This window comes from Lissotriton helveticus, chromosome 8 (assembly GCF_964261635.1).
Source record: "Lissotriton helveticus chromosome 8, aLisHel1.1, whole genome shotgun sequence".
Taxonomy (NCBI): Eukaryota; Metazoa; Chordata; class Amphibia; order Caudata; family Salamandridae; genus Lissotriton; species Lissotriton helveticus.
The window spans coordinates 1,013,883,946-1,013,899,862 of NC_136069.1; the positions used below are offsets into that span (position 1 = coordinate 1,013,883,946).

The 15,917-nt window shown below is 47.4% G+C and overlaps 1 protein-coding gene across 1 annotated transcript in view; it reads right to left on the reverse strand.

The window, feature by feature from the left end:
* Positions 1-15,917, reverse strand: part of MBTPS2 (membrane bound transcription factor peptidase, site 2) — a 387,799-nt gene that overhangs the window by 158,882 nt on the left and 213,000 nt on the right. Inside the window, exon 7 of the mRNA XM_078657847.1 lies at positions 11,984-12,164. Coding sequence (XP_078513973.1) covers positions 11,984-12,164 — 181 coding nt within the window. The remainder of the gene's footprint in view (positions 1-11,983; positions 12,165-15,917) is intronic.

A 15,917-nucleotide genomic window follows, 5' to 3' on the forward strand; every position in this document is an offset into this window, starting at 1 on the left:
TAAATGTATTTATTAGAGTATTTCACATAAAGAACAACTTGTATTTGTTATGCTGGATATTAAATTCATTTGCCCTGAACCATGCTTGTACACATAAGACTGGCTTTAGTCCGGACAATCCTTTCACAATTTCCATTAACATTTGACATTGACGTAGCAGAAGAACAAGAGAGCAGGATCATTTTCACACTACAATCAATCGGCACTGTATTCAAACCAGCGTTCCCCAAATACTCAGGATAGCAAGACTTGACCCTTATTGTTTTTAAGAATGCAACCCCTACCCCTCTGCATACTCTAAGGAATTTACTCCCCTAACTCATCTGTATAATGCACCGTGCGGGCACTGGGGTCTCATATCATCTCCTCCAGGGGATGGTTCAGCAAGAATGTCTGCAGAGGGTCCCAAATGTCTTTCGGCCTGGAGAACAGTTGCAACAGTTTCGCGTAAGTGAGTGCTTGTTCCCGACAAAATTTGAGATCTATTATCCAGTCAGTTCAGTTCAGTTAGCTTTATTCGAAAAGTAAAAACGTTTCATAAAAGCATGTACAGTACAGAAAACAAAAAAAGAAGAAAACATAAATAAAACAAATACATCAACAATAGGTTCCATTTTGTAAAAAGTGACATGTGTTGAACAAGGATTACATCAATAAAAAAAGTCAACTAAACATTAAGAACAGGGGAGTAAGATGAGTTAATTAAATGTGGGAGTAAATCGGCCACTCAAGACATGACCAGTTCTGGCCATCCAGAGGCTGTTATGTTCTTTTTGGCAATATGACAGAGGATAGAAAATTCTGGGATAGAAATCAGTTAAACTCCAAGTGGATATAGGGCCATCTCCTAGCTGAGGCTGTCGAGATTGAAGGTATGAGACGACATGCCTGTTCCTAAATTTAACAAGTACCAGATCACCCGCAATATATTTCGGGAGAGGTCCTAACCAGCCCACCCTTCTGACGCTAAGTATAGTACCATCAATGTTGGGTGGGAGGGATCTATTTTTGGTTAGCCAAAATACTACCTTATTTCTTAGCTCTTGGTTGTGTTCGTATTTCCCCAGTGGGAGTTCTGGTACACCTGAGATAACACACACGAAAGGAGCAGCCTCAGGTGGCAAATGTAGGTGTTTGGTTTTTTGTGGCGCATTGTCGGAATTGACCTCTATTCCCTTGTGGCGTGGCATTTCTTTGTTTGGCCCTTTTCTAGACTGGGAGCTCGGTGAAGATGTGACTGCCTTCGAGATGTTTGAGTTTTTACAATATGGGGTTACTGGTTGTTTGTGAATGGTCTTGCTTTGTGTGGTGGGGTAGGGTTTTTCTGTGGGGTCTGGACATGGTGGACGAGAGGTACACGGTGGATGATAGGGTCCTGCCTTAGTTCTTAAAAGTAGTGAATTTGCCTTGATTGCTTCCTCGACCCCTGAAAGTCTATCCCCTAAGCTGGTCATTTTGTCAATTAACGGAGTAATTATGGACTTTATCAAGTTTTCAAACGAGGCCAATAAGGTGGCGTTGGTAGATACTTTAGATTTTACAGTGCTAGGAGTATTAGGGAGTGGGGATTTTGTGGGTAATGTTGGTTGTTTGGTCTGCCTCCCCGAATTTCGAACCCCTTCCTTCTTCCTTTTAGTGGAGGAGACCTGGATGGAAGGGACCTGAGTAGCAGCAGCGGAGTGTGAATTTTCCGTTGGGCGTGTTACATGTGGGGTAGCCTGTGAGGTTTGGGTAGATTGAGATAATGATCTAGTCCTAGGGCTAATTATTGGTATAGGGGAAATGGGAGCTCTAGATTGAGGACCTTCTAATTCCACAGGAGCATATGAGGATCTACACATGTTAGTTAGCTCCTCCAGTAATGAAAATGCTTGGGTCGTATCGGGAGTCTGCGGAGACAAACAAACACTCGGAGAACTATCCATAACTGACGAGCTCTCAATCCTCACTAATTCACGGGCAATAGGGAGAACAGAGCTCTTAATGTAATAGTCCATTGTTCCCCTAAGTGAATTACTCTGAATGTCAGGATTTCTAATGGCCCCCTTGCAGTTCATAGCGAACCAGCTTTTTAATGTGGACACTGAAGCAATATCACCTCCCCCAGGAGTAGTTCATCAAATCCGCTACTGTAACAGCTTGGAGAGATCTGTAAGGATGATGAAGAAGTCAATATGCAAAAGGAAGTTTATACCTTAGGTCCTTTCCCCTCTGTTTAGAAATCCATTCCAAGGGGGGTTGGCCAGGCCCGGCCTCCTCAGGCCTCTGACGGCCACAGACGGTCCCGCCCTTGTCCCGGGCTTCTCCCGGTCGCTCCCGCGCAGCGGGATTAGTCTACTATGTTTATTGGTGCTGTGTGGAGGAGGGAGGAGCCTGCAGGGAGAGCGGCCCAGGTGGTTGCAATAGAGGCTGGCGGGCGCTCCTGGGACTAGTAGTCCTGCGCCCACGCTCACTCGCAGCCCTGCAGTCTCAAACGCCCACAAACACCACCACGGGCATAGCGTTTGTCACTCCTCACCAGGCGTCACGAAAAGTGCTGTGAATAAGACCCCACACGAAGCGGGACCCGCGAAGCGGGACCCGCGAAGCGGGTTCCGCGAGCAGTTAATAAAGGCACAGCGAAAATCAGCTGCTGCCGTAGGATCGAGGCACAAAGTATCCCAGCGAAGATCCAGGTACGCAGGCTTTTCAATTCACCCAGGTAGGGAGGAGCCTGCAGGGAGAGCTGCCCAGGTGGTTGCAATAGAGGCTGGCGGGCGCTCCTGGGACTAGTAGTCCTGCGCCCACGCTCACTCGCAGCCCTGCAGTCTCAAACGCCCACAAACACCACCACGGGCGTAGCGTTTGTCACTCCTCACCAGGCGTCACGAAAAGTGCTGTGAATAAGACCCCACACGTAGCGGGATCCGCGAGCAGTTAATAAAGGCACAGGGAAAATCAGCTGCTGCCGTAGGAACGAGGCACAAAGTATCCAGTCTTTAAACTTGGGGGCCGCCCCCTCCCTCATCTGCAGGCCATCCTCCTGTTGGCCAGTAGCAGTCCGAGAGAGGCGACTTTCTGGACGGATGCCTCCAGTTCCTCAGTGTATCCTAGCAATGCAATGAGAGGGGTAACTGGCAATGAGGATCCGATCATCTGTTCTAGGGCCATGAAAACCTGTTACCAAAAGTTTTGTATTGTCTCGCATTTCCAAGCTAAATGTAGGTAGTCTGCCCCTTATCTCCTGCACCGATCATATTTGTCATTTGTACGTAGATGGAATTGATGAAGTCAAGCAGGGGTATACTACAGCTGGTGCAAGTATGTATAGTGCATGATACTCAGTTGACTGCTAGCCGATATCCGTCCTGTTTGCTGGCAACAATATCTCCATTGTCCGTTATTGAAGGTAGTCTCCCATTCCCGTTCCCATTGCGATCGCGAGTCTCTCTAGTCCAGCTTGTTCCAATTGAATCTTGCGATAGAGCACGAGACCACATTTGTGGGGTTAGTGCTTTGTAATAGGAGATACAGAGGGGTAGTGTTGGAGGCTCGTGAAGGAATTTGGGGGTGGCCACTCTGCCATTTTTTCTAAGTCTTATGTAAAGGAACAACTTTATAGCCATGTGTCTAGTCTCTCCTTTGAAAACATCTTGGCCACGAAATATACCCCTCTCATATAGCTCCCCATTCAGTCATCCAACTCTCTGAAGCATCCGGCAGCAACCGGTTTTGTGCATCACAGGGAGGTCTGAGTGATAGTGGAGCCCCAAAAGTGGAGAGTAAAGCATGGGCACATGGAATCGCTCAGTCAGTCCCCACCAAGCCATAGATGTACATACAACAAGTCTCCTAACATTTCTGCATTTCCCTGCTGGGGTACTACATCCCCAGCAGTTTCCTTGGGGGTGTGGAGGAGGGGCACGTTGTATCCAGCTCTTAACCCCTTCCCTGCTGGGCACATTCCCCCGCTGTGCTGGGGGGAGGGGGGTGCGCGCAGTGCCCAGGTGCTCATGACGAGCTCAGCTCGTCATGCAGCACAGTGCTCGAGTGGTCATGACCACACCCGTTTCTTTAGAACGTCCGCACAGCAGGGGAATTAGCCCAGCATGCGAGCGTTCTAAAGGCCATGACGAGCTCGTCATGAGCACTGGAGCACGGTGGCTCATGACAAGCTGAGCTCGTCAGGAGCATGCAAGGGGTTAAAGGTGCTCTGCTCTTACCGTGGCACAGGACACGCCCGGGCCATGCACAGAATGCGCCTGGGCGAAAATCAGGCGAAGATCGGGCCCATCTGAGCCAATCAGAGCCTGACTGGGCCACCTCCCACTTAGATCTTTGACCTTTTCACGAAATGGGTACGTAGAAATCTCGTTTCTCACCTCAGCAGTAAGGGCTCTAAATTACGAAATTCAGACTGGAAGAAGAACTAGGTCAGGCAGGTGAGCACCTCAAACAAGCCACTGCATGTTTAAGGAAGGTGAAAAATGGCAGGGAGGCCTCAGACTCGGCATTTGGGAAGGATGACACCCCATTAAGGGTGGACAATCAAGTGGGGATTACAGTAGCTAAAATTCACCCTGACCCAGGCACTACCTTCTTTGAACTGACTCAGCCTGCAAAAAAACCCACAAAACAAATCTAACAATTGTCCCCTTGACACTACCACTTGATGCAGCTGGGGACGTTTTATCGCGTATCATATGAAGTGCATCGAACCATTGTTGACTCACCTAAGGGAGAAAGCTGAATTGATAATTAAGAATGCATTTGCAGGTTTGTACAAGAGAATGTTCACATTAGAGTCTCATCTTGAGAATTTGAATTTAGATTTGGTTGAGAAAACGAAAATATGGGCAGATTGCACACGCATAAGTGCAGAGTCAGTAAATCCATCTATGGGCTATCATAATGATATGATTCAGAAACAGTTAATTTCTAATCCATTCATTACTACCAGAATTGATCTATTTGGGGTTCAGACTAATCGATCTAAGCATACCCTACCTGTAGTATTAGGCAAAGGTCTTGGGGCTCCTGAGAGGCGTAGCATCCCTATGTCTCTGTCTCACAACAATCAACCAGTCCAACCCAATTCAAGAAGAAGAGGAGGGGGTGATGATGAGGAAGGGGGAGGTAGACTCTCTCCTATTCCCCTAAATAAATCTGTGAATCCGAGAGATAGACTACACCTATCCCCTGAATCCACTCCTCTAGTAGCTATCCTAACTAGAGCCCCACCATTACGAAAATCAATCGAATACACTCAACAGTTAAAAAATAAAGATATGAATCTGTGTAACATGTAGCTGGAAGGAGGAGACCACCTAGCGACGCACATTAAGATGGTGAGAAGAACTGAGTGGGAAAGATCAAGAGAGAAAACTTTGGAAGGCGGTTGTATCATCTTTTGATCAACCAAATATTGCCGGCTATTTAATACACAAAGCATCTGAGATTAATCCCTCTACAACAGGGTTTAAGGTAACTCATTTAGGTTATTTTTATCCACCAAAGGCCATTGTAAATGCCTGAGATTCTAAGAAACCATCTGGAAAATATGCAGTGACTGCCCCAAACTAGAATTTAGTGTTAGATGTGGTAAGACAAAATGATTATCTTAATTCACTGCCCATACAAACCCCAGCACTTAGATCCCAAGTTTAGTATACCCGAAGACATTCGCTATTTTGAAAATGTTCAATGAGGGGAGGATTGGCCCCAGGAACATTTACCCCATTGTTAGAGTGTGTCCAGAATTTATTTCCGCTCATTAGCTCCTATCATGCATAAATGTGGCATTTACTGGCAACAAACTTCATAACACTCTTGGATCTGTGGATGATCAAAAGGGGACTGAATCTGCAGTCTGAGACCTGAGAAGAGATCTTAAGGACTAGACATGCTCTCTCCTTGTACCCAGGACAAAGAAGTCATCTCCAAGGGTCATACGGCTGGCCTCCTGTTCAAGTTATAAGGACAAACTACAAAAGGCCTTTCCTGCAGCTGCCCAGTGGCAACTGGACCTGGACAGGACCCTGATGTTTGGCCTTTGCCTGACACCCTGTGAATCGCTACGGGCTTTATGTTCAAAGCTATTTTGAGGGCACAAAGGCTCCAATTTGCAAAATCTGAGCCTTTGTGATCTCAAAATAGCTTTTTAGTATGCTCAAAACCCAAACTGTGATTCTGTAACTTGTTACTGAATCGAAAAAATGGTTTGTGACTACATACAGAACAGCAAATTGAAAGGGGCCTGTTTAGGAGGACCCTTCCAATTTTCCATTTCTAATGATATGTATCAATGGGTAGCGATGGGAATTGCGGTCACACAACATAGAGGTTACTGACTCCTCAAAAGACATGGTAACCCACTCACAAACGTGAAAAGGTCCCTAGGGACGCCATTTCCTCTGTCAATATTGGGTACAAAAATATTTTAGGAGTAGGCAGTTGTCCCTAGGAGATTATAAATTATTTGTTTAGGTCTCGCGTGGCGTACTGCGCACATGCGCAGTCGAGCTCGCGAGATTTTATGTTTTGAGGAGAGCTTCACTAGCGAGGGTTAAGCCCCGCCCCTCTTCTCCATTGGCTGGCCTCCTAAACGGTGGCCAGCCATTGGAGAAGAGGTCCTAGTGACGTTCTCCTTCCTCTTTCAGCCCCGCCCTTTTCAGATTGGGTTCCTTGACTTACTGCTGAAGTAAAAGTTTTCTTATCTTCTTTATGGGTCCACATGGCCCCATAGAGAAGATAAGGAATCTTTTACCCCAGCAGGAAGTCTGGGCACCCAGTTTGAAAGGGACGGGGCTAAAAGCTTAAAGGCAGCGCTTTCCCTCTCTCCGCCGTCCTCTTCCCTCTCCCCCTCCCATCTTTTCGCCTGCCCCCTAACTAATTAAATGTATTCCTTGGAGGTTTGCATGCCACCTCGTCCTTGTTTCCCCAGTTCGCCTTTGATCTTATCCTTGCTGGGAAGCCGCCACTCTCCCGTGTGCATGCGCTGCGTGGTGGAGCCGCCGCCACAAAGTGTGTGGAAAGTGTGTCTCCCGGCGTGCGCCTCCTCCCGGTGACGAGCAGTCTGGAGCGTCATGGGAGTCACTCACACCGCTCCGATGCAGCTCGCCGTGCCCCCACCGCTGCCGAGCCTAAAGGCCCCTCTAACCCCCGCATAGGGCACGCGGGGCGAGGTTGCACACCCGGGGCCAGGAGAGGGACCCCCAGGATACCATGACGTCGGTGAGTGCACGGGCCGGGCGGGAGGCAGAGGGGCGTCTGGTGCAAACGCAGGGCTGCTCTGCTCGCCGGCGCGCCTCACTGCTGCACTTTTACCGCTGCAGGCACCGGGGCTTCAGTCTGGCAGTGCCCGAGCTGCAGAAAGCGAAGGGAGACGCTCTAACAAGTGAACAGCCGGGTGGACTTTCTCTGAGTGAAACTACTCCCTGACCGGGCGGCGCACACCTTCAGTGCGGGCCTGTCGGCATGTCCGGCACCCTCACGGCAAAGAGCATGCGTTGAGTGTCTGTGCGGAAACAGGTGGCTCGTAGCCCTACTGACCTGGCTGTGTTGACAGAAACCGTAACGGCGACGTGCACTACATTTTCTAGTAGTGCACGTCTGTTTCCTGTGCGGGAGCGTCCCGCGTGACCCAGGAAGCCAAAAGCCTGGTGTGGGGTCGAGGAAAGTGTACTGTCCCTCCTACAGTTAGCCTGCGGGAAGCAGAAAGACGGGTTTAGGGCCCTGGCTGGAGAAAGGAAACACTTCTGCTATGAAATTCTTGAAAAGCAGGTCCGGGGGTGGAATACGGAGCGCAGTCAAGATCCTCGTGATGGGGCTCACCAGCAGAGGGCCGCCACAGCCGGGCGACGCGACTCTGGTTGGTGAGCGGGACGGCCTGCCCACAACCCCCCTTCTTTCTCTCTTACCACACTGTTGCCTCGTCCAAGGAGTGCCCGAACGTAGGATAGAGGGAGCAGAAGTTTCGGGTGCAAGAATCAATCCCGGAGCTACTTGCAAGGGAGGCAGCACAGGTGATCGCCGGAGCAGCACAAGAAAATGCAACCCTCAGGAGTGTGCCGGGCCCACCAGATAGGGAACCACAGCCAAGACGGAGGGGCCAGGCAGAAGCGACTGTGTTATGGGCCCAGCACAGTGGTGATCAGCAGGACCACCCCAGCCAACGTGGAGGCCACTAGTCGAGTAACCGCTGATCGGCCTTGTGTTGCTTCCTCGCATGAAGAGGGCTGGATCCGTCAAGGATCACGCGACAAAAGAAAGGTAAAGGCATTATTCTGTTATGGTAAGCGCCGGAAGGCACCATGAATCCCCACGGCAATTGATGGCCCTGTTGTTGTGATTGGCATAAGTCATCGTGGCCTAGTAGTTAAAACCACAGACTCTCACCCCAAAGGCTGTGAGTTCAAATCCCGGTAGATTCACTGGTTGTCGGTGCTCATACAAAAGAAAAAGGGAACATTTTATTTTCTTGTATAAATATGTTATAACGGCGTGAAAGTGGCATATAGGGCGCAAATGCTGATACGCTAATTAAAAAATATAAATAAATAATATACTGGAAAAACATAACCAGGTTGCTAATGTGTATATTCGCGGTCAATCCGCTGGCCGGAACACATCAAATCCTTTCCACCAGGGCCCACTTTTCCTCAGCGCCATTTGCGGACCTAAAGGCAGGGGCTGAACCACGCACCTGTGCTGTGTCCATCAGCAGCCCGTTGGAATGTTCTGATATTAACTGTTGTCCCGGCTTACAATCTTTAGTACTGCTAAGCTTGCATGTTTATATTTTTAGACAGGGACTACTTTGAGATAGTTGGTTCTGGGGGTGATCAGCTTGTTGACTATACAGTTGATACAGCCGGGGTTATGACCAAATAAAACCTTTCAATCTGGGAATCTAGGGCCAGATTTACTGTTGCTTAACAGAGGCATATTGCATGTGTTAACTTCGCGTGGGGAGGCAGGTTTTCTTTTCGGCGCAGCTGGTTTTGCAGGTCTCTCGAATGCAGGAAGAGCAGTCTGCAGTCCTCAAAGGAATAAGAAGCTTGTTTAGTGGGCGAGGTTGTGGTGTAAGGCTAGAGCAGCCAACCTTTGATCTGAGACAACATGTTCGCGTCGGACGTTTGTTTATTCATAAGGAATATGTCCTGTGTAATGTAACTGGTGCCCATGTGAAGAGCTCTGCGCTTGCGCTAATCAAGCCTGTAACATGAGCTCCCTTGGAGTTATATTCTCGGTGAAGGATATCAGAGGCAGTGACAGGCTGTACTATTCAGAAAAAATGGACCGATGGAAAATGTCAGCAGGGGCCTGTTTAACTTCCAGCAAAAATGTCACAAGCTTCTGCCTATGGGTGTCTCCGCAGCAAAAGGATGTGGTAAAAGTAAAACAATTACCAGCGGGGAGCACCTAGAGCGTGTTTATTTCATCATGCAGACCATCAGAAACAGGTGTGTGTGTGGCTGTGTCTGTGTGTGTCGCTGTGTGTGTGTGGCTGGGTGTGTGTGTGTGTGGCTGTATGTGTGTGTGACTGTGTGTGTTTGTGGCTCTGTGATTATGTGGCTCTGTGTGCGTGTGTGGCTCTGTGTGTGTGTGTGGCTCAGTGTGTGTGTGTGTGTGTGGCTCTCTGTGTGTGTGTGGGTGTAAATGCAATAGGTCTCGCATTTGCGAGAGATTAAGCTATTAGCATTGTAAATGACAATGCCATTTATTTATCTGTTTTCAAAACCAACACATAAATAAAAATGTTGTCATTTCCAATGCCAATAGCTCTAACTTTTACAAAGGCGAGACCGTTGCATTGTAAATGCTTGTTTTTTTAAGCAACCAATTTTCCTTTACAGAAAACAGGCTGCATTTAAAAAAAAATTAAAAATTGCTTTATTTAAAAGCACTCACAGACATGATGGATTGCTGATCCAAGCAGGCATCCATCCCTGTGATGGCAGTGATTCATAGTGAGTTGCAGTTTACGACACATGCATATTAATGAGGTAGGTCAACTTGCAAGCCTCTATGAATCAGAAATTTGCGAACCACCATATATGTTGATTCGCAAACAATGCATTCAGTAAAAGTCAGTGTGCTAATTGCGACCCCTTTTCCCAAATGCTTTGTATAAACATAAAAACACACAAGATGATGGATGGAATGTTGTACAATGGCAAAACATTCACCCCCAGTCACAGATCTGGGTTTAATCCATCGTTATTTTGCTCACAAAGCCACCCCAGTTCAGACATGGCTATATGCAAATCAGTCTTGACCCTGTGCCTCATGGGAACAGTCCAGCCCGAAATGCCAAGTCAAGTCTTCCCTGGACCGGAATCAAGCATCCTAGGACTGGTTTCTGGCTATCAGCCTTCATCAGCCATGATAGCTTGACTCCAGTGGCGTAGTGAGCACACGACCCACGTCTGGGCATACTCTTCCCACATAGGGTGAACAGCAGAACACACAAGATGATGGACAGAATGTTGCAAAATGGCAAAACATTCACCCCCAGTCACAGATCTGGGTTTAATCCATCGTTCTTTTGCTCACCAAGCCACCCCAGTTCAAACATGGCTATATGCAAATTAGTCTTGACCCTGTACCTCATGGGAACAGTCCAGCCTGAACTGCCAAGCCATGTCTTCCCTGGACCGGAATCAAGCATCCTAGGGCTGGTTGCTGGCTATCAGCCAGGATAGCTTGACTCCAGTGGTGTAGTGAGCACGCGACCCACGTCTGGGCATACTCTTCCCACATAGGGTGAACAGTAAAACACACAAGATGACGGACGGAATGTTGCACAATGGCAAAACATTCACCTCCAGTCACAGATCTGGGTTTAATCCATTGTTATTTTGCTCACCAAGCCACCCCAGTTGAGACATGACCATATGTAAATCAGTCTTGACCCTGTGCCAATAGTATAAACTGTGCCATTGTATAAACATAAGGCCTAAGTTCCTAGCCTGAGGTTCTTAGGTTGGAGCGGGTGGGCGCAGGGAGATTGGAAGTGTACTACTGTGGTGGATTGGGACTTAAAGGACTAAAGTCAGACGTTAAAATCTTTGACTAGGATGAACCTAGCTGGTGTATCCGACTTACACCCCATTGCGGTCATACTCAAAATTCTGCCTAGATCTTGACTCTACCTAGACCGTAAATTATTGCTGGCACTTAATGCATCTTGGCACTATTGCTACTTAACATTAAAATGTGCATCTCCGGTACCCCATATTGGATTTTTGTCATTTTGGTGTCATTTTGTTTACAAATTTTTACGTGTTTTCCAAGGTTATTTTGGGATTTTTATTATTTTGGATTTAAACTTTATTACTGGTTTGATATTGCATGAATACCTTATACACTGCCTAAAATAAGCATGTCTGTTCTGTGCCATACCTAGCATGGGTTCAAGCTGAGGTTTAATTTGTGACTTTGAGGGTTCACGCTGACAAGGGTTATGATTATTCCTTGAGGTGGGTAGTCAACCATCTGAAATAATAATCCAGTTTCTTACACCTGCCAATTACTTTTCAACTGCAGTTTCTTTACAGGTTGGCTTGCTCTGTGTTGCACGCGGGTTTGTGGCTCCAAGTGGTACAGACATCCAAGGTAAGGTGCTACTGGTTGAGATTGTGCTGCCTTGTGCTACACTTGGCTCACTATGGGTAAAACATCAAATACAACCTATGTGATTTCACTCACATTTAGTCATCCAAAAGAATGTGCTAATTGCAGGTCTCAGGTCATGTGATAATAGAATAGAAAAGGAATACTGCTGTTTGGTAGTATGCTGGAGAGCCTCAGAAGTGTGCTAGCCAGCTGGACGTGGGGGAATACAGATTAAGATGCAGCATCTATAAAATGCATTCTGACTCATATAAACTGTGTTCTAAATCAGGGTATTTCTTCTGTGTACATTAGTAATGTCGCTTTACACACATGTAATCTTTACAGGCATACAGACTAACACACAAATACAATACAAATATAATACCTCTGCTTGGGAAGCTGAGCTTCTGAAGTGTTGCTGCATTCACACAATAGCCAATTTGTGGCCTGTGCGAGATCTCCACTATACATGAATGCCAGTCTTCCACACTATGAACTGGACAGTCTTGCACATGAGTGATAATGTCGCCAACAAAGAGACCCCTAGATCCACTGGCAGGTGAATCCTGGATGGCAAGAGGGAAAAAAATGCATTACAAACATCGATTTGCCTATTTTTTTTAAAGCATGCAGATTCATTTACGTTTGCTTTACTGCATGTATGAAGAGATATGCATGAGTTTGAGACGGACAGAAAAACTGAAATGAACAATAAAACTTTACTAACCTGTGAAAATTGCTTTCCAAGGTTGCTAGCTTTCATAGAAGTACAAAAGGGGGTGGTGATGGACGGAGCATCTGAATCAATCAAACACTCACACCCAGTCAAAAGATCGGGGTTTAATCCATCACCGTTCTTTAGCCCACTCTGCCACCCCAGTTCAGACATGGCTATATGCAAATCAGTCTGACCCTGTGCCTCATGGGAACAGTCCAGCCCGAACTGCCAAGCCATGTCTTCCCTGGACCGGAAACAAGCTTCCGAGGACCGGTTTCTGGCATTCCAGCCGTCTTCAGCCCGGCTTGCTTGAATCCAGTGGCAAAGTGAGCAAGGCCATTTGGCCACTGGATTCAAGATAGCCTGGCTGATGAGTATTATGAATCCGAAACCGGTCCCAGGATGCTGGTTTCCGGTCCATGGAAGACATGGCTTGGTAGTTCTGGCTGGACTGTTCCCATGAGGCACAGGGTCAGACTGATTTGCATATGGCCATGTCTGAAATGGGGTGGCTGAGTGGGCTAAAGAATGGTGATGGATTAAACCCAGATCAGTTGACTGGGGGTGAGTGTTTGATTTGCTTAAACGCTCCGTCCACCATCCCCTTTTGTATCGCTTTGTTCGCCCTAAGTGTGGCAGGGTATGCTCAGACGTGAATCCCTTGCTCACTTGGCCACTGGATTCAAGATAGCCTGGCTGATGCGGATTATGAATCAGAAACCGGTCCCAGGATGCTTGTTTCCGGTCCATGGAAGACATGGCTTGGCAGTTCTGGCTGGACTGTTCCCATGAGGCACAGGGTCAGACTGATTTGCATATGGCCATGTCTGAAATGGGGTGGCTGAGTGGGCTAAAGAATGGTGATGGATTAAACCCAGATCAGTTGACTGGGGGTGAGTGTTTGATTTGCTCAAACGCTCCGTCCATCATCCCCTTTTGTATCGCTTTGTTCGCCCTAAGTGTGGCAGGGTATGCTCAGACGTGAGTCCCTTGCTCACTTGGCCACTGGATTCAAGATAACCTGGCTGATGAGGATTATGAATCCGAAACCGGTCCCAGGATGCTTGTTTCCGGTCCATGGAAGACATGGCTTGGCAGTTCGGGCTGGACTGTTCCCATGAGGCACAGGGTCAAACTGATTTGCATATGGCCATGTCTGAAATGGGGTGGCTGAGTGGGCTAAAGAATGGTGATGGATTAAACCCAGATCAGTTGACTGGGGGTGAGTGTTTGATTTGCTCAAACGCTCCGTCCATCATCCCCTTTTGTATCGCTTTGTTCACCCTAAGTGTGGCAGGGTATGCTCAGACGTGAGTCCCTTGCTCACTTGGCCACTGGATTCAAGATAACCTGGCTGATGAGGATTATGAATCCGAAACCGGTCCCAGGATGCTTGTTTCCGGTCCATGGAAGACATGGCTTGGCAGTTCGGGCTGGACTGTTCCCATGAGGCACAGGGTCAAACTGATTTGCATATGGCCATGTCTGAAATGGGGTGGCTGAGTGGGCTAAAGAATGGTGATGGATTAAACCCAGATCAGTTGACTGGGGGTGAGTGTTTGATTTGCTCAAACGCTCCGTCCATCATCCCCTTTTGTATCGCTTTGTTCGCCCTAAGTGTGGCAGGGTATGCTCAGACGTGAGTCCCTTGCTCACTTGGCCACTGGATTCAAGATAGCCTGGCTGATGAGGATTATGAATCCGAAACCGGTCCCAGGATGCTTGTTTCCGGTCCATGGAAGGCTTGGCTTGGCAGTTCAAACTGGACTGTTCCCATGAGGCACAGGGTCAGACTGGTTTGCATATGGCCATGTCTGAAATGGGGTGGCGGAGTGGGCTAAAGAATGGTGATGGATTAAACCCAGATCAGTTGACTGAGGGTGAGTGTTTGATTTGCTCAAACGCTCCGTCCATCATCCCTTTTTGTATCGCTTTGTTCGCCCTAAGTGTGGCAGGGTATGCTCAGACGTGAATCCCTTGCTCACTTGGCCACTGGATTCAAGATAGCCTGGCTGATGAGGATTATGAATCCGAAACCGGTCCCAGGATGCTTGTTTCCGGTCCATGGAAGACATGGCTTGGCAGTTCGGGCTGGACTGTTCCCATGAGGCACAGGGTCAGACTGATTTGCATATGGCCATGTCTGAAATGGGGTGGCTGAGTGGGCTAAAGAATGTGATGGATTAAACCCAGATCAGTTGACTGGGGGTGAGTGTTTGATTTGCTCAAAGGCTCCGTCCATCATCCCCTTTTGTATCGCTTTGTTCGCCCTAAGTGTGGCAGGGTAAGCTCAGACGTGAGGCCCTTGCTCACTTGGCCACTGGATTCAAGATAGCCTGGCTGATGAGGATTATGAATCCGAAACCGGTCCCAGGATGCTTGTTTCCGGTCCATGGAAGACATGGCTTGGCAGTTCGGGCTGGACTGTTCCCATGAGGCACAGGGTCAGACTGATTTGCATATGGCCATGTCTGAAATGGGGTGGCTGAGTGGGCTAATGAATGGTGATGGATTAAACCCAGATCAGTTGACTGGGGGTGAGTGTTTGATTTGCTCAAACGCTCCGTCCATCATCCCCTTTTGTATAGCTTTCATAGAAATCACAAGATTACACAATGACTTTTACGCAGTGACAAATGATGATTCTAGAACAAAATACTAAGGTAACTTTAGTATTCTCAAAATGTTTTTATAGCATAGACTTTCAAACGCCTTAACGACCACAAAGAGGTTACTAACGCCAGTTTCGCCTTTCCAGACTATTGATAGTACAATCTGCCATTTTTTTTAAAGAAAATTAAATGAACCCAGTGAAAGAGGATGCAGAATGCTACTGTTTGTAGAAGCAAAAAAATTAAACGCCTACTACCTACGGACATGCAAATAGATTCGAAGTTACGGTTACTCAATGGAGCAAAAGATTCAGCGGTACAATATGTAAGCCATAAACAGAACTAACAGTACATACGATACTGCCATGAGACACCTACAAACGCCACCAAGACAGACAACAAACACACACGTACCCTTTCCCAACAACAGTGACAGATCGAGAAAACGAAAGCGGCAGAGGATAGTTCTGACTCACTCCCTGAACTGAACCATCTAACCCAAATTGAATTGCTGATTCTATGCTTAATCTATTTCTAGTTATACTATATCTTGGTATGGTACCAAAATATATCATTTTCTATAGCAGGGGTAAAAAGTGTTGGGAGTCTATAAATGGGTTATCGCAGGTGGGTCTTCTAAGCAGCTTCTTTGTCAAATAAAGCTAAATCGACACGTTTGAAGCAGGAAGGAACCAGAAGGACAAGTTACTTACCTTCAGTAATGCATTATCTGATGGACACAATATTTAGCGGCAGATTCCTTACCTTTGAATTTCCCAGGCATCAGGCTGGATCCAGAAACTTTTGCTCGAGCAATAGCTCTTGCGAGAGCCGTCGGGTGGCTCCATTCGGCTTTGTGTGACATAGTAGTTAGCGTTTGTTATGACGTCGCGGTCACCTATATAGGCGCCACCCAAGTGCGTGGACATCGGTACTTTTTGTTTTTTCCACGCCAGAGGAGCAGAGTCACGAAGTAACTGACGTAAACG